The sequence below is a fragment of the Physeter macrocephalus genome, chromosome 4 (genome assembly GCF_002837175.3).
Source record: "Physeter macrocephalus isolate SW-GA chromosome 4, ASM283717v5, whole genome shotgun sequence".
NCBI classification, from domain to species: Eukaryota; Metazoa; Chordata; class Mammalia; order Artiodactyla; family Physeteridae; genus Physeter; species Physeter macrocephalus.
In genome coordinates this window covers 96,677,971-96,699,622 of record NC_041217.1, presented here as the reverse complement: position 1 = coordinate 96,699,622, position 21,652 = coordinate 96,677,971, and the positions used below count along the sequence as shown (strand labels likewise).

Here is a 21,652-nt window from a genome sequence, read left to right as displayed (position 1 = left end):
ATGGTGGTACATCCTATACAACAGAATACCACTCAGCAATAAAAAGGAAAAAAAGAAAACAGGTAACAACATGAATGAATCTCAAATGCATTACGCAAGGTGAAAGAAGACTCAAAAGGCTACATACTATATGAGTCCATTTATATGACATCCTGGAAAAGGTAAAACTATAGGAACAGAAAAAAGATAGTGGTTGCCAGGGGTCGGGGGCTAAAGGAGGGGTTGGCTATCATTTTAGGGTGATAGAAATGTTCTATAACTTGATTGTGGTTATGATTACATGATGGTAGGCATTTGTCAAAACTCATAAAACTATATGCTAAAAAGGGAATTTTATAGGATGTAAATTATGCCTTTAATAAACGTCCAATTTTAAACAGTAGTACCATTAAGCCACTCTATGAATTAAGTCTAAGGGCCAAGTGATGACTAGAATTTGATTTGTCAGTTATTGAACTATTGTTTCAATATTTGTTTCAGTCACAAAAAGGGAAATACAAAATAAGGAAGGTATTCAAAAGACGCAAATTAAAATGAGGTACTTCATTTATTTTTGACCTACAAGATTGATAAAGATTGTTAAGAACAATATTCTCCATTCTTGGTTTGATGTGAATCAAACCAAAAACCTTAAGAGTACTCATCCTCTTTTTTTCCAGCATTTCCACTTCTAGAAATATATCTTAAATAAGTTATTAATTGAACTTACAAATATATCTATTTTAGAGATGTTTACCCTAGTATTGTTTATAATTGTGGGAAATTGGAAGTGGAAGCAATCCTCTGCCTAACAAAGGTAATGATTAATTTATATGGATTAAAGCTTTTCAATGTAATTCTATATTGTAATTCTATGTGTACAGTACAGTGATTATGATTTGGAGCTCTGCAGTGATAAACATGGAACATAAATAAAAAATGGAAAAAACAGTTCTGTATTCCAATTTCAGAATGCAGGTTATGTGACCTTGGGCAAATTACTTAAGCTCTTTAAGTCTCCTTCTCTGTAAAATCGGAATAACAAGCTACACTCAAATAATTTCTGTAAAAACTAAAACGGCATTTTATGTGTGATGTTCTTTGCATAATTCTGGACACATATTAGGTTCTCACTGAAGATTAGCTTTTACAGTTATGCTTGATATGATAATATATTCATTGATCTGTGAGCATACTCATGATATACTGTTACATGAGCAAAAGCTGGCTACAGAAGGGAGCATCCACGGAGGTCCTGTACCACACACAAACTCAGACACATACTCATGGGGCCTCGAAGGCTATTTTAAGAAAACATGTCCAGTGATTACTGTGGTAGGATATGGATATTTCCTATTCATTACTGTTTTGCTTATCCAGATTTTCAAATTTTAAATAATGTATATAAGTTACTTGTTGCTCCTTTAATAGAAACAACAAACAACAAAAACTAAATGTTGTTGTTTCATAAGACTGGGAATGGAGTCATTGTTTACTTTCCTAGTTTTAGTCAAATAAAACTGTATTTTCTCTACCAAAAATGTTCATAGTGTCATGGTGCTCTGGACTGATTCTGAAGGCTGCCATAGTGTCTCTAGGACAGTCTACCAAAAGGGAACCAATCTGAGAGAAGAGGGGGATGAATGGGTGGAAGAAGTTTTCCGTGTGTAACTAATGATGTGTGCACTGAGAATGATTTTTTTAATCCATCATTGTCTTATTCTGTCCTTAACTAATGACTGCACGAATCATATAATTTAAAAATGCAGTCATCAACTCTATATTTATTCATAAAATGAGATGAGACAGCTTGTTTATATTCAAAAGTAATTTACTGAAAAGATGCTTTTATAAAAGGCCTGCTAGATAAAAATAAAATAGATTAAAAAAAATCTGGCTTTTATTCTTTGTGTAGTATATTATGATTTATAAATAGTGTGGAGAAATAAATAATGAATATATGTAAGTACAAATAGGAAAAATGACATATGGCAAAGTAATATCAGTATATGCTAATTTTCTAACCTAAAATGTTGATGCCTGGTTGGAATTTTTAAGCTTCCATTTTCAATTGCCTTTTTTAAGCAATATTAAATTTAACAAATGAGAACAGAGTACAGCATGTAAACATTGATGCACTTCAAATATTTTTCATAAGTGCTCAAAGCTTAGATTGAGAAAAAAGGCCTAAAATATAAAGATATTTTGTTCACTAACTATTCCAATATCTGATCACTAATACAGTTGTTTTGACAAGGTCCTATGTAACATTTACATTACAGTTGAGCAGCTCTGTTAAACAAAGATTTGCATTATAGAAAAGTAACTGAATCTTAAATAGATTGCCATTGTTATTCAAGCACAACATTTTGAAACCTCAAAAGAATTTATCACAGAGAGCACCGTAACATATAATCATATTTGTCTTGGCAAGAAACCACAGGATTGTTTTGCTGTTGCTATGACACTAATGTATGCAACATTTTATACTATAAGATTTTCTACCACATGTGCTATGTATGACATAGACGATCTGTATAAATTTTTAAATCCGTGAAATATATCTATAAGGGTATCTTATCCTGCAATAAAATGAAAATCCTATTAAGGGAATCATTATTGTTACAGGAGGGAACTAACTTGTGTTAAGCACCTACCATGTGCCAAGAAGTTCATTTGGGATCTGTTAATCCCAACAATTACTCCATAAGGAAAACATTATTTTATCAATCTTTTTGGAAAAGGAGAAGAGGAATAATTTGTCTAACCCCGCCCAGTTCTAATGTAGACAAACCAAGCTTCAGACTCAGGACTGCCAGCTGCAAAAGTTTGTTTCTCCAACCTCCACCCCACCCCCACTTTGCCTAAATTTCAGCTCAGGCTTCACCTTGATTTCTGTGATTTTATAACCTGCAAAACAGTCAATGTAAATGTCAATGCATGGGCTTTCCTGGGTCACCGTGAATTCCCTTAGAATTTTCCTATCTATATAGTTTTCCTTCACAGTTGCCATGGGAATTAAACAAAACATGGTAATATCTATCTGTATTAGTACACACTCCTTATGCCATTTCTAGATTTTTCAAACTGTCATCACTGGTTACCACTTTCACTCAGGTGATGCTTCTGTTAATCAGGAAGTGCTTTCACACAACGAAACTTCTTGGGTAGTACAGGTTAGTGAAAAGTCCCTGACCCAATGTACAAAACTGTAATCTTGTAAATTATTCCTAGCATTACCTTCCCTTTCTTGTTGTTGGCAAGAGGGAATTACCTTTGGTATAAATGATTAGCTCACATAAACCTAAGAAAAAATGATGCTTAGGCTTAGATGGAAAAGAAAATTTTTTTCTCAAAAAACATTTCCTATACCTGGCCCTATCCACTAAGTGAATTCTCAAAGTGATCTCAGATGAGCCAACCATAAGTGGCTATAGTGGCCTGTTCTATTTGCCTTAATAAAACTATGTAGATTATCAACTCCTCTCAGATTTATTGGAAATATTCCATTTTCTATCAAATCCCATCTATCTTTACATTTATTTTTAAATATTTTTGTTCCCTTGCTAGATAGTGAGTGTCCCTTTCTTTAGATTTGCTGTTTGGCACCAGTTAAAATTGATAATGCATAAGCATACATCATTTGTATGTGCTTACCTATGCAAATCTGAACGGCAGCATTCTGCCTTAGAGCGAGAACAAACAGAGGGCAAGAGGGAAAAAACAAAAGCACTTAGTGTTCTGTTTCTGAGATGAATGCAGCTTGACCCAGGAGGATCCCTGGAAGAAAGGAAGTCAAGGCACTCCTTTTCTGTTAGTTATGGCCAAGAGAAATGTCTGAAGAGAGAACAGGAAAACTCCATAGATGAAAGGTCAGCAGGTTTCTTGAGGTGGGTAGGGTGGAGGGATAGTTTTCTTAGTGACACCCTGGTCAGCAGTTAGCCCTTTTTCACTGTAAAGCACTGGTATGGTTAGATAACCCCTGCATATAGACCGAATGCTTGTGTGCCCCCAAATTCATATGTTGAAACCTAATCCCCAACATGATGATATCAGGAAATGGGGCTTTTGGGAGGTGATTAGCTCATAAGGGTGGAGTCTTTTATGAATGGGATAAGTATTCTTATAAAGACCCTAGAGAACTCCCTCACCCCTGCTGCCATGTGAAGACACAGGGAGAAGATGGCCATCTATGAACGAGGAAGTGAGCCCTCACCAGAGACTGAATCTGCCAGTGCCTTGATCTTAGACATCCTAGCCTCCAGGATGGTGAGAAATAAATTTCTGTTATTTAATAAGCCACCAGTCTATAGTATTTTGTTATAGCAGCCTAAATGGAGTAATACAACTCCTCTGATCAGAACCAGCACCTGACCAAGAGAGACTTTGCCAAATGATGCCTGGTCAGTCAATATGGCATAACATGGCTGTATTAAGGTCTAGTCCATGTCATCTTTATCATTTATCTGGATTTTTACAACAGCCTCTCAGATTGGTTTTTGTTTGATTTTGTTTTGCTGCAGTGTTGCTCTCCTTCAATTTATTCTCCATTCTGAACAAGCCATTTCCTTCCTTACACTCCTTCATGGCTCCCCTTTGCTTACAGGGTAAGAACCAACTTCACAATGTTGCATAAAAGACCCTTCACAAATTGTCATCAAACATGACGGACACTACTTTTCCATATACTTCTTTTTCATTTGCATTTAATCTCTAATGATGTGCCTATTCATGAACTTTGCCCAGTTTTCAATTAGGATGTTTTATATATTACAGACATTAACCCATTGGCAAGTGTGTAGTTTATATCTTACACTTTGTCATTGGCCTTTTTAAACTGTTTTAAACTATTCTTGATAAATTTTATTTTAAAAAAAGCTTGAACCTAAATATTTCTAGTCAGCAATGCAAGAATGAAACAGTAATAGAGTCCCTCCTTTATAAAATCTACAAATTATCATATTTTGACAATTTTATTGGCATTATCTAAGATTTGTCTCATTTTGTCATTGCTGTATTAACTTATTTTGTTATAGATCTTCTCTTTAAATGAATTTTATAATTTTGCCCTGTTTCTGTCATTGCATTTACCACAGTCAATTCTAATTAAGTCTATATTTAAATGGTTTCCATTTTTCCTGCCAACTCATTCATAATATGACTTTTCTCAATTTGAGAGCTCTAGATATTGGTGTTTGGCTCAGTTAACTGGTAAATATCTTCTGGTACGAGTAAATATCTTCTTTCATGAGTAATATAGTTCCTGAATTCTTACACATGTGGTGCTTTATGATTATCTTAACACTTAAATGACCTTTTGGGTGGGAATAGAATTCGTATGTCACCACCCTTTTCATGGAAACTCAGAAGACATTACTCCATTTTATTCTGGCATCTAATCCTATAGAGGGAGAAGTCTGAGGTTAGCATGCTGTTAGTCTTGGGTGGTATATTAGTTTTGTGTGTATTAGTTTTCAGTAGGTACACTGTATTATAACCTCAAAAGCTCAGTTGGCTTCCAACAACAAATGTGTGTATATACCTCCTCATACTACATGTTGGTGGTCAGGTTCTATGGATCTGCTCCAAGCTACAGGTTGGGTGTTGGTCTGCTTCCCAGGACTTCCCATTCTGGGACTCAGGCTGTCAGAACAGCCCGTATCTGGAACACAGCCTTCTGGAAGAAGGCTCAAGAGAAACAGGGTGGGCAGAAGCTCATGATGGCTCTACAAGTTTCTGGTTGATGGGCTATCTATCAGGTTCACTCACATGTTATTGACCAAGTCCAAAATAACTGGAGCAGGAAGGATACTCTGCCTATAGAAGAGGGTAGTTAATAATTGGGAACAACAATACCATCTACCACAATATTTATAGAATTCTTTCTTCAGTACTGAAATTTGAAAGTTTCACTGAGAAATATCTAAATTCTGGTATATATTTTAATTTTCCCTTGTATCCTGTTAACCCTTGCAGCCTAAAGATTCAGATATTTATTTGGAAGGAAAGTTTCCTTATAGTATTTATCTGAATATTGCTATAGCTTCATTTGTCCTCTTCTTTAGCATCTACAGTGATTCACATGTTACATTTCTGTGGTATATCCTTCATATCTGTTATTTTTACTCAGATCAATTTTATTCTCTTGTTCTTTTACTACAAATTCTGAAACCTGTCCTTAACGTAACTGATTTCACTTTCTCCATTATGGATTTTGTTCTTTATGGTTTCTAGTATTGGTTTTAATCTTGCCATGATATTCTTTTCTTACATTAGTTTCCTAATTGTGCCATTGTGTCAGCTATCTTTCATCTCTCATTTCACATATTTTCTTTAATTTCCTTGACAGTAGAAAGCAGATATTATCTACAATGAATTTAATTATCTTGTAATCGTTTTTTCCTCAAAAACGTATTCTATCTCTTAAAATATGTCTCTCTTCTGTGTCATGAAATCGTTTTAAAGGATTTAAGTAATTGTCCTGATTATTTATACTTGAATCAGAATAGATTTAGCTCAGTTTATCTTCCTAAACTGAGTGGGAGAAGATTCAAAGACCCCTTAACTGTTTTCTTGAATAGTCAGGGAATCTTTCACCGAGATCTTAAGCTGGAGAGCTGGAGAATGTAGTTTTATAATATCATTTTGATGATTTACCAGCCTGAGAGGAGTGGGAGAAGAAGCTGAGGCCATGGACATTTCCAGGAAGGTCACTTTATTTCTATATGAAACTATATGGAAGCTATAATGAAACTATTGCTATGGTTGCTGAAATATCAGGACTGCTATTCTGTTCAGCTTAAACTCTACTACAGCAAGATGGCATAGTCCTTGGAGGCAGCTTATTTATTTTTATTTTTTTACCCATTTTATGGTACCCATTCAGTTCAGGAAAGGGTTCTTTCATCTGGCACGCGCCCATATTAATAAGAAGCCTGATCAGGGGAAAGCTTCTTGCCTGAAGGCTTTCGTTTGGTGTGTACTTTCCTATCTGCTAACCCTGCTTCAACATGGTGTTGGTCCAAGGTGCTGAATTGTGCTCTAAATAAATCTTCTCATTCTCTTAAAGGTCACTCCTATCTCTTGTCCTCACTCTTTGAAATTTTGGAGGTATTACTGGGACCATATAGGATTTTAGCCACTACTGCAACATTGAACTTCTTTACTGGCAAAAAAAAATTTCAATTGTCCTTTGGTGACATCCATCAAACTGGATCTATTTATACTATATCTAGTAGAAATGCCTATAATTTTACTCTATCTTGTTTTCTCTCTGTGACACAGCTATTAAGATATTAACTCCTACTTTACTCTTGCTAATATAGGAGAGTAAAGCTAATGAATATGTAAATGTTTCCATCTTCATTTCCTAGAAGGAGAGGCAGACTTTTGGTTTTTGGACTCCCAAGAGTAATTAATGGTGTCTTTGTGTTTTTGGAGACCTCCTAAAGCCAGCACACCTGAAGATTCTGTTTGGGATGCGTGGGCCCTTGAAGGCAGGAGCCAGAAAAGGATAAGTTTGAACGGGAGGAGTGGTGTGACTTGGCTCCCTGGGGCCTTCATTCGGTGGGATTTTGTGGCTCCTGCAAATGAGAGGCACCTATACACAGCTCGTGTCAGCGCCCCAGGACAGAAAGGACCTGAAATGGAGATGACTGCAGGTGTGCCAAGGACAGCTGGACCCTGGGCATGATGCATAAAGGCACGCAAGCTACAACCAAGGTCTCCGTGCCCAATTTGGCAGAGAAAAATAAACCAAACACTCTCAAAAGGATTGTGGGAGTCATAAGGAAGGGACACAGGAATTTAAATTATTCCAGGGGAATTTTTCCACAGGACTTTGCTCAATCAGAACATATCAACAGTCAATACGAGGAAGCATAACCAAGACCTCCTTAGAGAGCAGCTGAAGAAAACTGAATAATTTTAAAACACTGTAATTATTTTAGTTACACAATTTTCATGAATATAGCCTATTACAGGAAGATAAAGAGAAAATGGGAGAGAAAAGGAAGAATGGAAGGAAGGAAGGAAGGGAGGGAGGGAGGGGAGGAAAGGGAGGAAGACAGAGACAGGAGACAGAGAATCAGGTCCACTATGTCAGTTGCTCTCAGACTGGTGTCTGTAGATACCCTTCCCCCTTCTCTCTCTCATCTATATGCTCTTTTCTTTCCTACTAGAGAGAAATATCTTGTGCGGTGTTTTGCACAGCTGGCTTCATCATACACAGACACATTTTATATATATCAACTTACAAAAATTTTACGACTTACTAGAAAACTTTCCACATCTTGATTTACCTCATCCATTTTAACTGTTGAATAGTAATAATAATTATAATTCATAATGATTAAGGGCTTCAGAGGTGCCAGACACTGCTCTAAAATGCTTGACTCTTATCTTATTGAACTCTTATGACTATCATTCTATGAATCATTCTATGAAGGAGAAAACTGAGTCACAGAGCATTTAGGTAAGCTGCCCAAGATCCAAATTGTCCATAATTGCCAGCTAGTCTACCTCTAGAAACTGTAAGGAGAAGTACCCCACCATAATGTACTGGCTCCCATTGTAGGAATGTATCACAACTGATTTAATAATTCACTACAGATATACATTTAGATCTTTCATGATTTGATATTACAAACGGCTGTAATAAAGTTACTGGTAACTTAAATAAGTGGACATTGAGATATGATGGGCTACTTTCCACAGATGATTAATTCTTTTCATAAAACCAAATGTAATGAATGTTCATATTTATTTAGCCTTCAGAAAAATCATGACTTTTCCTCAAACTGTGGTAATTAACTATATGACAAACTCCCTATAATTAAGGGATAAATTGCTGGCATTTTATAAGCAAGAACATTTGCATGCTGTAATTACTCTGTAGTGTACCATTTATCAAACATGTACTTTGAACATAAGAGGTTATATAAGTACATAACTTCCAAAAGAAACCCTTTGCCTTCTCCATGTAAAACTGACAACCAGAAAATGATAGCTTGGCATAATAATGCTAAAACACTAGGCCATGCCTGTGGACCACACTTTAACACTGGGCCTCCTTTCTCTCCTCAGAGGGCCAGCTTTAAGGATCTAATGTCATTCTCCAACTATCAATTATTAAGATCAACTTACTGGGGAGTGACTTGCATTCACTTGTTTCCCACTGTGAACTATGATGAAAAGCAATATATTTACTCCAAACATTCCTTATCACAGAAAGAAGAGAAAGCTACTGTGGGCTTCCCTGAAGTGATGGTCTTCCTCCCTTTCTGGCTGATGAGCTCAAATACATGTCCTCCCACCCGCAGAGCTCCTGGGGGAAGCTCCTGAGACTTGTGCTCTTCCTGTGGTCTATGTGAGTGAGGGCAGCAGACCACAAACTGTGCAGACAGCGTTCTGCCTTGCAGACAGGGATGGAGAGAGCGGAGAGGGAAGTTGGAGCTCAGCGGGGTGAGTGTAAATGTGCTAGGTAAGTGAAGGGGAGAATCAAATTAGATTCCAATCATCTTTATTGCCTAACTACCAGAGTGAAGACAAGGCACATGAATTTGTCATAAACAAAAATATTAATGAAAGAAAGAAGTTAATAAAAACGGATCTCTTGCAATCTATGGATTCTAATAGAATATTTTTGCTTTCACCATCTAACATCTTAAAAGTCACTATAAATAAAAATGAATTTGCATAAAATCAAGAACAGAAATATTTTAATAACAGTATACATAATGATGTAATGGTATATAAGAATATCTGGCAATGCTAGTAGACCACTAAAGAACCGTTATGCAAATAAATATGTTAAAAATCAGAAGACTGTGATTCTTGTTTAATATATTGAGAGGTATATAAAATAAGACTCTATTTTTTACCCTGACCATTTTCTTCAAAGTATGTTTAAGAGCTCTTCCTAAATTCTACTGTTTTCTATATTTAATTTAAAATTAAACAAGATTGAATTTTATACGTATTATTCACTTAAACATATATTTTATCACATAGGCATGTGTCTTGGATTACTACATTGCATAATTTTTCTTTGCTGTTTATCAGTGATATGGACATTTGCAAACTGCTTAACAACTACTTGGAAGTTCAGTTTTCTTAACTGTATAATGAGGAAATTTATTATAAGAGGGCATCAACTAAACCACTGTAGAAAAAAGATGAAAACAATCCAATGACTCAAAGAGAAAAGGAATTTGTTTGTTTTTCAGAACCATCTAGGGTATGTATGTAGACTGCTCCATGAGCTCATCCAGAACCTAGGCTGTCAAGGAGGGTAGGTCATCTTTAAAAATTAAAGACTATTCCAGTCATTTACCTTTTCCATTTGGCGAGAAGGAGTACAGAATGTCCAGGACAAGAGTTTTCAAAGAGATGACCCAGAGCTTGTTGCACCTACCCTTCTGCTCACATTGTATTGGTCTAAACTTGGTTGCATGGTCACACCTAACTGCAGGGGAAGCTGGGAAAAAGACTACAGCTGGGCAGCTGTGAGTGTAGCTAAAATTGGAGTGGGAAATTTCAGTAACTAAAAGGAAGAAGGGGAGAAGGAATACTGGTCAACTATTAGCAGTCTTTGCCACTAATAATACTCAGCTTTAAAAATTGTTGTAAAGAACAAAATTCTACTTGTAGAGCACAGAAGTGTTTTTGTGGAAGCAATCAGCATAGGAGCTGACACATTCTGAATGATCACTAAATGCTCATTGTTATTTTATTACCATCATCATCATCATCATCATCTAGTGTCTCTATCCTCATCTAAATGCTTGAATTCCTTCTGCAGTATCATGGATAAGTGATTATTTAGCTATTCTTGAATCCCTAGAGTAAAAAGAAATTTCATTGCTTTTAAGGTGGGAATTCCACTTTCAGAAAGTTGTTACTACTTACCAGACATTATTTATCTTTCTACACTTTCATTTCTTTCATCCTAATTGTGATCTCTGAGGCCCCACAGAACAAATCGCAACCCTCTGCCATACAACAGTACTTCAGATATTCATGGGAAGCTATTGCTTCTTTCTTGAGTTTTCTTTTCCTATAAACTAACCATTTTTGTTCCTTTCAGTCTCTTATAATCCATGATTTTGAGTCCACTCACCATCTTAGACATCTATTTGCTCAGTTAACAAATATTTATTGTCACCTTTTCTATTTTATCAATATTCACCTTTAAACCATGTCGCCAAGGGCAGTACACAGTACACCAAGTTGGTCTGAGCAAAGCAAACCATCAAACCCCTCATTCAGGATATCATTTTCCCTAAGTGGGACTTAAAACCATATTAACTTCTGGAAGCCATATCATGCTGTTGACCCAAGTTGAATGGTAGACTACTATACTCTCTGAGCCTTTTTCATTTGTGCACTTAACCTAGACATACCCTACCCTACAGGAACTTTTTTAAAAAGTCCAAATACAAAACACTTCCTTTATTTCTAGTTAATTGTTAGTTGTATCTTTATTGTACTCTTCCAAGAATTTTTATTCTTTCATCCAATGTATTAATTATCCCTCACAGACTCAGACCATCTAAACCACCAATTAGCATGTAACTGAACTCTTCATCTAAGATATTGATCAAAATCTGGACGTGGACAGGGCTGAGGAGAAGCCATTAGTAACCCTCTGAGCAGTCATTTAAAGTCTCAAGAAAAGTTATTGTTATCTACCTGCTTCTCTGTTCATTGCTATGCCCAATGTGGCCTTGACCTGCCATTCAAAGTGCTACCTAGTCAGGCTCCCTTCAGCCCAACCTGACCCCCAGTTCCCCACCTGAGCAGGAGAGCATGACTGGTGATTCCCTGCTGCCAGAACTTTATACACTGAGGTTCAACAAATATTTTCTGAGTCCTGATTATGTGCCAGTTGTTACACTAAGCAGTTTCTCATATAAGTTAGGCATGGAAGAAATGGAATATATGCTATGAAAAAATGCTTGTATTCTCAAGTAAAACTATCTTATTATTTTGCCCATGTGTGGGACCACTGTATAACATTCCTATCTTGAAGCTATGGCAACTTAAAGAACGCATCCCATGTACAGACTCAGCTTTTAGCGTGAGGGATTTGAAGAAATGTTTTTCATGTGATATGCATTTTTCTAAGATGTTGTATTCAGTGACTAAATTCTTGCTAAATACCACATTAGACTCTGAGCTTGTTTTAGTAAATCAAAAATGACTGTGTAGGAACTCTCAAGAGTAATTATTCATTTGCTCTAACAATCACATTTAGAATTTAAATTATGAATCACCTGTACAGATGTTACCTTTTCCAAAGGACTTTCTACTCGAGGAATGCTGATCATTGGCATCTGTGCCAGATTATCTGTGTGTATATGCTCATTTTCTGGTTGTCTTCCTTTGAAATTATTTACCACACACACGACCTAAAATTTTGGGAAAAAATACAGTTAAAGCAAAGCCATGCTCCTTATAACTATGACCCTTGTGAATAGCCTGATAAATCTAATCATAGTAATAAAGTATTGGAATTACTTAAATATTACATGTCTATAACTTTACATCCAGATTTATCTTGTATAAATTTTAATGGTTAATCCAGTGCAAGCATGTTCAAGAACATTCATCAATTAATATGTAGCTCAGTTAATAATGACAATTTTATTATTCCAAAATTTTCATTAAATTAGGTTATAGTCAATGCTCAAATCAATCTAAAAATAAGATCATAACCCTATAAAAATTCATAGCAAGCTAACCTTTCCTTATTGTGGCTAACCTACAACTTAATTTAAATGCTAATTATTTCCCATTGCTTTAAGATCATTACATTCATAATAAACCTTCTACAATTGGCACTTTCTAATTTAGTAGCATTCTTTAATTAACCTAATTTATTGTCTATTATTGTATCCCACATATATTTGGCATTTCAACAATAGCTTACTACTGCTACCAATGAAATAGAAGACCTTCTACATAAAGGAAACTGGCCCTTGTTTCAATTGATGGTATTCCATAAGTGACAGAATTTGAATTAAACCAGAAGTTCTCATATTCTAGTGTGCATAAAATAAAGTTCTGGCACTTTAAAAAATGCACATTCCTAAGCCCTCCCCTAAAAATTCTGATTTCACAGATGAAGGATAAGGCCTAGGAGTTGCCACTTTTAAAAGGCATTCCTGAAGCTTCTGATGCAGGTGAGTCAAACTTTAAGAAATAGTGATGTAAACAATTCAGGAAAATTATTTGCTATTATTTGCTTATATTGAACTAATGGGTAAGCTATTCTTGAGCCTTCTTTTTCTGGGTTTTATATTCTATTATCAAACCAAAGTATAGAACTTAACTTGCAGTTTATAACCTAACATTCATTTTAAAAAATAAATGCTTAATATACAAGTATAAATTTACCCTGTATATTTTTCACAAATCCTCCATTGGAATGCCTTTCCTTTAGTAGGGTTCATTACTGAATATTTTCAAAGGCCAATTAGATACTGGTTACTCTCCAGTTTGTAAATAAAACTTTCAAATCTACAAAATAACACATACTCTGAGACTTTATCTCAGAAAAAAAAATTTCCTTGCAAATTGCTATATACTTATTATCCTTCCACTTCCTTGAATAATTACAGATCAGAAGCATAGATCAAAGCCTGATAATTTGATACCTCAGCTTCATCACTGCCATCAAGATGTTTAAAGTAAGGGATGGCAAAGGCTTAGACATGGGTACTTGATAATCCTTCTATCAAATGTTGACCCTGCAAAGGACTAATAGATAGTGTTTTGTCTGTAATAGGCAGATAGTATATATTTTTGATTTTGCAGGCATACAATCTCTGCAGCAAGTACTCAGCTCTGCCATTTTGGCAGGAAAGCAGCCAGAGGCAATTCATATAGGAATAGGCATATCAGTGTCCCAATACAACTTATCACACTGCTATATTTAAAATGGATAACCAACAAGGACCTACTGTATAGAACAGGGAACTCTGCTCAATAATCTGTAACAACCTAATTGGGAAAAGAATTTGAAAAAGAATACATACATGCATATGTATAACTGAATCACTGTGCTGTACACCTGAAGCTATCACAACATTGTTAATCAACTATACTCCAATATAAAATAAAAAGTTTTAAAAAAAATAAGCAGCAGGCCAAATTTTGCCTATGGGCTGTAGTTTGCCAACTGACTAGTGCTAAGAGCACAAAGAATATAATCAAGAATTTTAGCCAATGACAACATAACAAACAGCAGTTTCATACCCATTTCATGACATATACACACACATTCACATTTCCCTTTTCATTAATATTATAAATTAATGGAAAATCGGCAGATGAAAAACATTGCTACAAATTCTTCTGAATTAAAATTTGCTAAAATAACTATGTACATAGACAAAAGGAAGTCATTAGATGAAGAAACATTCATCTAGAGTTAATATGGGCTACTGAAATTAGTATAATTGCTTTTAATGCTATTTAGGTTTGGAAAACTTTGAGAGGTATTATCAGTTATCTCTTTGCCTTAATTGAGGGTCAGGACAACTCCCCATTGAAGCAGCTAAGAATTCACATGTGAAATATTTAAATGCCTAACACAGAGTAGATATTCATTAAAACATCTATTAGCATAATGATTACTCTTCATTACTGTTATTATTTAAATCATAAGGAAGGAAATTACCAAATCTTCCCTAGAATCCTATTCAAATATTTAGTAAGTCTTGTAACATTCACAAGTATGAAACTGATATCCTATTAGAAAAATTCTCAAAGAAAAGCAGTTGACCTGGTTTTTTGATCCTGAGTCTGTAAGTTCTTGAACAGTCCTCTAGGTCTCAGTCTTCTCAATTTGAAAGTGAAGAGGTTGCAATAGATTAGCAAGTTAGCTCCATTTCTTTGGTTGGCAAAGGTATGAAAAAATTCAATAAATGTTCAAAATAAAACCCAAGATGTGCCCATCTCCTGGCCCTACTCCAAAACTTGATCTTTTTCTGGACTCTCTCAGGGAAAGCAATACCCCTCACATTCACGTTCCCCTAATGCAGTTGCACGAGGCTGAAAACTTGGACACCTCCTATACTCAACCAGTCACTCAATTTGCTCCATTTTCCTTCCTAAAGATTTTGATTTCTTATATCTGCTTTGTTCTATCTCCGACACCGACTCCATCGACTAAGCAATCACCACCACTTGCCTGAATTCCTGCATGGCTTTCTAAAGTCTCCCTAAATCCAATCTTGGCTCCCTCTGATCCCTGATCCCTTTCTACAAAGAAGTGAGAATGGTCTTTCCAAAATGCAAATTGTATCATGTCAACATTCTTTTTTTTTTTTTTGCGGTACTCGGGCCTCTCACTGTTGTGGCCTCTCCCGTTGTGGAGCACAGGCTCCGGACGCGCAGGCTCAGTGGCTATGGCTCATGGGCTCAGCCGCTCCGCGGCATGTGCAATCTTCCCAGACCGGGGCACGAACCTGTGTCCCCTGCATTGGCAGGCAGACTCTCAACCACTGCGCCACCAAGGAAGCCCAGTGTCAACCTTCTTAAAACCACTTTGTGGCTTGACTTCTCATTTCTCTTAAAGTGTAAACTCTGGCCCACCTTTCAACCTTCCTTCTTGGTTATCCAAACACCTTCTGTTCCCTTTCACTGCCTTTTGCTTGGAATACTCATCTCCACTGTCTTTGGGCACCATATCTTACTCATCTGTGGTATCACCATCTCCTCTCCACTTCCTTACTAGTCTTCCTTGACCCCAGGCTGTTTTTGTTTGTTTGTTTGCTGACAAGGACTTGTGATTCTTTTCATCCAAGCACCTATCTCTATATGAAATTATACATCTGTTAGCATAGTATTTTGGTTGATGTGATTCTCTTTCAAGGTTATCAGCTCCATGGTAGCAGACACGGTTTTTTTTCTGATCACTATTGTATTCTCAGTGCCACCGTGAATGAACAGATTAATGAATGAGCATGTATGTATCCAGCCTAAAAATTCTCAAATTTTCAAACGTTCCTGTACAATGTAAAGTGATTTTCTTTTGAAACATTCTATTTTTACATTAGTGGTTTCCGTGAGTGTAATTCTACCCTCTCTTCCAAAAAATGACACTCCTAAGTCACCATTACATATAGATTTTTGTTTCCTTTTTCTGGCAGTGATAATAAATTAATCTGATCCATCTGTGATCATTTTCTCTCTTCCTTGTGGCAAATAAAACATCTCTGTTGTATGGGGCTATGTGCATGGGCTTTGGGGTCAAACAGGCCTGGGGCTTAATCCTGGGCTCTTTCATTTACTAACTTTGTGAGCCCAGGCAAGTTACTTAATATAACGAGACGTGTTTCTCTTACCTGAAAAATGAGGACAATAATAACTACATCTCAACATGCTGTTATGAGGATTAATTGAGTTAATATAGTAAAGAGTATTCAAATAATTCCTATTATTATTATTATGATGATATTACATATGTCAACCCGACAAGCTTTTGCTTTGGCTCAGTAAACTTGAACTTTTCTGCTGGACACTAATATGCATCTTTGTTGTAAGTGCTTTGAGGCACACATTTTTATAAAACAATATTAGTCAATCTACACCTATTGTTCAACTAGTATTTGCTTTGTATTTTCCTAAGCTTGGGGATTGTGTTCTCTAACTTTGAAGAAAAGGCACATGAGATAAGAATAATAAATTTACTACAGAAGGTAATTATTTGTTAGATTGTAACAGGACTGACTTCAAGTGCAGTGGAAATTCAGGAAAAATGGGAGAACCATGTCATCAGGGACACTTCCTGGGGAAGCTGGGATTTGTCTAAGAAAAATCTCAAGTGCATAAAGGATTTGAATACAGTCATCAAAGGTGAAGACCATGATACCTAGAGCCTTCTCTGTAACACACACTCGACTGCCTTTACTATATATGTGATTTCCCTTAACCCTCAAAAGAGCTCTGGGAAGTAAATAAAACAAGTTTATTCATTCATTCACCAAATATTTCCTGAGAACCTCCTATGTACCAGACCCAATACTGAGAATACACAGTGATGAAAACAAATAAACACCTTCTCTGTGAGTGGCTTACATTCCAGTGGGTTTGATAGCAAAAAACAAAACCCAAAATATTATATGTGGTATATTAAAAGTTGAATTATGCAGTGGAGAAAAGTGAATAGGAAATGAGAAAAGGAGTCCTTGGGGGAGGGGTAATCACTTTAAATACAGTTCAGGGGAGGCCTCACTATGTTAGGGATGATGAGGGGCTAAGTGACTTGTATGATGTCACACATCCAGCAAAAGTGGCAAAAAGAAAAAGTGACAACAGAAGGATTCAACCTAGGTTTGTCTGACTCCCACTCCTGTTTTGCTCTCTAAACTATACAGAGGAGTGGGTGTTCCAGCTGAGGCAACGCACAGGCCAGACAGAGCCTATCTGTGTAAGAGAGGAAGGAAACTGACTGGATTCCAAGTGCAAGAGTTCCACTGTAATGAGGAAAACATAAACTTGGCCGGGAAGAGTGAAGCCAGACTATGGAGGATCCCAGAAGTTCAATGGAAGTGTCTGATTTAATGCAGCAGGAAAGAGGGTTTTGTTTGTTTGTCTGTTTGTTTTGCTTTGTTATTGGCAATGGATTATGGTATCATGTGTATGAAGCAGAATGTGAGGTATTTGGAGGAGAGTCTGAAGTGAGCAGGTAGCTAGGAACCCATTGATATAATAGAGGTGAGAAGTTTTGATCTCTAAAATCGAGAGGCTATGGTCAGAACAGTACAGAAATACGACATGGGAGAAAGACTCTGTGGTGGAAATGAACTGGAACTAGATCAATCACTGGGTGTGGGGGTGAAGGAGGATAGTGAGTCAAAGGCAAACGCTAGACACCAGGTGTGCGTGATGGGGGATGTGAATGCCTTCAACTGACACGCAGAGGCTTGGAGTAGGTTAGTGTTAATTTTATTTTGGAATCATTTTACTGATTTGCACACACTGCAGGATCACTGGAAACACCCCAGCATATGGTAAGCCAGAGCTGTAGTCACTGCTTGAAATAAATATTCTACTTAGTTGCCCAAATGAGAAATCCAAGAATCATCATAGAATGCTGCCTGCTTCATCCTCATCATCTCCAATGTTCCATCAAGCTCCAAAACATTCCACCTCCCAAATACCTCCCGATAGCCTCCCCTCTCTCTGTGCCCTCAGAGGCCCGATTTGTGCCATCTTATTTCCCTGGTTCTGTATAACTTGTCTCCTCTATCTTCACCTGGAGTTTTATTTTCCAGAAAACATATTTTCCCCAAAGCACAAATCTTATCAGAAAGTAAAAGGACTGAGAGGAAACAAACTCTCACTTACAGAAATTATTTCAGTCATCCATGTGGCCATGCACTGAATATACACACCATTTTGTTTAACCTTTATAAATCCTTATAATAATCCATTAAGGAGGCTGTTTATAGCCTCCTTTAAAGAGGAAGAAACTGAGGGTTGCTTAAAGGCACAAACTGAGTAGATAAAGAAGCTGGGATTCAGATTCAACCAGGCTGTTTTTCTCTGTTTCAATTCACTTGGACCCTGACAGAGGCTCCCAAATCACCTACGTTTTTAAACAAAAGTCTATGTTATTGTCATAACATACAAGGCCATTCAGGGTATTCCCCTGTGTGCTATTCCATTCCCCTTTCTTGTCACCTGTGCTGGATGACTGGTACCATATCCGGGTGCCATGTTTTCTCAGATGCACATGGCGCCTTGGGCCTAGACTATAGGAGAGGCTTCATACATACTTATTTTATGAAGCATTTCATACTGCCTCTGTGCACTGTGCTCTTTGCCCCTCATTCCTTATGCCCCAGGCTAGACCTACCTGCTTTACAAACTTTTCAAGTTTATAAATTATCTCCTCTTTCTGATTTGTCCCTAATCCCAACAGGGTAGATCTCTTGAGTATATGTACCTCTACCATTACATTTACCCTCTATAGAACTCTCTGTGTCCATCTTGTCCCACCTGACTGCGATCTACTTGAGTACCTGGATTGTATCTTTTTCGTGTATTTATTCCCAGCACCAAGCACAGTGCCTGGACTAGAATAGGGTCTCAGTAAATGTTTGTTTCATGAAGGAAGAGAGGGAGGGAATATTTGAGGGAATAACCTGACTATTACTGCCTGACCCCGGAAACAGATTCCCACAGAAGACAGGTCATGTTTATCTGAGCCTCCTTGCAGCTCCAGTTCTTGACACCTTGCCTGGTGCCTGTAGGCACTCACATTCATAAACAGTTGGGAATGAATGTATAAAAGCTTGTTTAGTCATTATGTGGTTAAAGGATTTTCACATGACCTTTTTATAAGGTCCTTTTCCTGGGTGCGTGGGAATGTCTGAAGGGGCCTGTGGAATGTTCTAAATATGTGCAGTAGGAGGGTCTTGAACCCAAGGGGGATCCATAGTCCAACTCATCATTCACCACATGGTTCTCAGATAAGGAAGCGACAAGGAAGACATGAGGGCTCTAGATTTCGCAACGCAGGGTGTCATGACATTCACTGGCAGTAAAGGGAAGATGGTAACAGCCACAGGAGGATAAGACGAAGCCTGATGAGATGCTAGCAAAGATGTTCTGGACCCGTAGAGCTGAGACGCAGTTACATCTGACAGCAGTGTTTTAAAACTTTGACTTTTGGTATGCTCTTTGCCCTGCCTATGATTATTTTCTTAGGATTTATGTAAGATGCTTTTAGTTTTGTTTTATTTTATAAAAAGTTAACCTGTTTCAATTGTGATAAGTGACAGCAAGGGAAAGGTTTTGGCCCAAGCGTGGGTGGGCCCCAGTTTTCCTGAGGCTACAGGGTATCTCCGGTAAACAGGGGTGTGAGCCTAAGTCTCCCAGGACTTTGGACATCAGAGGGAGTGACATCAGCAAGAAAAGCAGCACAGGGTCTAGAGAGGGATCAGGGGATAGTCACCACTTTACCACAGGAAGTTCTAGAAGAAATAACCTCCTAAAATGCCCAGCACATAGATCATGCCCAAATCTTTGGTAGAAGAAAGGTTCATATAAGTTTTTGCTTACTGCTTATGAACTAGTGAAAATAAGCTGAAGAAGGAAAGTTACTCAGGAGAAACTATTTAAATGTAATTAAAATTAAAATAAAGTGTTTCTTATAATGTGTCAATGCAAAAATATGTTTTGATTTATACAGTAGTCTACATATTTTTCCATCTGGGTATAATATCCATACTCATAATGGATTGATTAATTCTACAGCCAGACTCAAGTATATTTTCCAACAACTAAAACCTATAAAAATATTCCAAGGGGATTTTATCATAAGAGTTGAGATGACTTCATCAGAAGTCACTACGTATGCTCTTCACTTCTTGGCAAAATCTGATTTGCACGACATTGTCTTGGAAACTATCCCTGGGTTTTTAGTCACTGTAGGGAACCGGTTCATCTCACAAGTGAGGTTCACCTGTTATCAGGTACTGAGACTTGGCGGCTCACTGAGAGTACTGCGCTGAGGCACCAGGGCACTTTAGGATGGTCTACATACTCCAGGATGCAAAGTGCCATGAGGAAACTTCTAAAATATTCAAACAACCCAGTTTTAAAAACCATCTGGGGAGGCGTGAGTGCTTTTAGTCTCGTTCCATTTTACATGAAAATATTTTGTTCACCTTTAAATGTAGAATATATTGGGTTGGCCAAAAAGTTCGTTCAGGTTTCCCGTAAGATGTTACCAAAAACCCGAACGAACATTTTGGCCAACCCAATGCGTTTTCTTCACCCCCAAACCTGACTTTAGGCAGAATAAACGAGGGAGCAGGAAGAAATGAATGACTTAAAACATATATATTTCTATTTGTTATACCACCTTTTGACAACTAAACCCAGTGATTCACACCTGTATTTTCTAATAGGTGGTTATACATGTTAATTAAGAAACAAATTATATTTAAAGAAATTTGTACTTACCAGAAATACTGCTATAGATATTCCAACCAGAAAGCCTGCTATCACATCGGACCAATGATTTCGATATTCTGCTACTCTGTTGAGCCCAGTAAGAAAGGCCAAACACATTAAGCCCAGGCATAGAACGGGCTTAGCAAGTCTTGTTCCTTTGGCTTTGATTGTGTTGGTAATGTACATCTGAAATAGTAAATGAAAAACATGACTTTCCATGAACATATTTCCTTGATATACACCTCATATATGTGTCTGTACATATATATATTTATTGACATAGATATGCCTATATAGTTCAAATAATTAACTGAAGTTTATGAATTTTTTGAAAGAAGTTTCTTAAAAGTAGAGTTTAAAAGTAGTGATTAGTTAATTTTACTTACCTTATATTGACTAATGGCCAGTTCTTATGTAATAGTAATTATCTAAGATACTGAGTACAGACATTCCAAGTGACTTTTTTTTAACTTTTAATGTACTTATTCTTGTTTCATCTGAATTTACATTTTATTTTATTTTATTTTTTTATTTTATTTTATTTTTTTTTGGCGGTATGCGGGCCTCTCACTGTTGTGGCCTCTCCCGTTGCGGGGCGCAGGCTCTGGTCGCACAGGCTCAGCGGCCATGGCTCATGGGACCAGCTGCTCCGCGGCATGTGGGATCCTCCCGGACTGGGGCACGCACCCGTGTCCCCTGC

The 21,652-nt window shown here is 37.0% G+C and overlaps 1 protein-coding gene across 2 annotated transcripts in view; it reads right to left on the bottom strand.

Moving 5' to 3' along the window:
- Positions 1-21,652, bottom strand: part of PLPPR5 (phospholipid phosphatase related 5) — a 121,266-nt gene that overhangs the window by 7,664 nt on the left and 91,950 nt on the right. Inside the window, exons 4-5 of one of the 2 annotated variants that reach the window (XM_024119828.1) lie at positions 20,962-21,138; positions 12,270-12,389 (exon numbers count right to left, since the gene is read on the bottom strand). In XM_024119828.1, the coding sequence (XP_023975596.1) occupies positions 12,270-12,389; positions 20,962-21,138 (297 nt within the window). Of the gene's footprint in view, positions 1-12,254; positions 12,390-20,961; positions 21,139-21,652 lie in introns of both variants that reach the window. The other variant, XM_024119829.3, reaches the window with a different exon arrangement.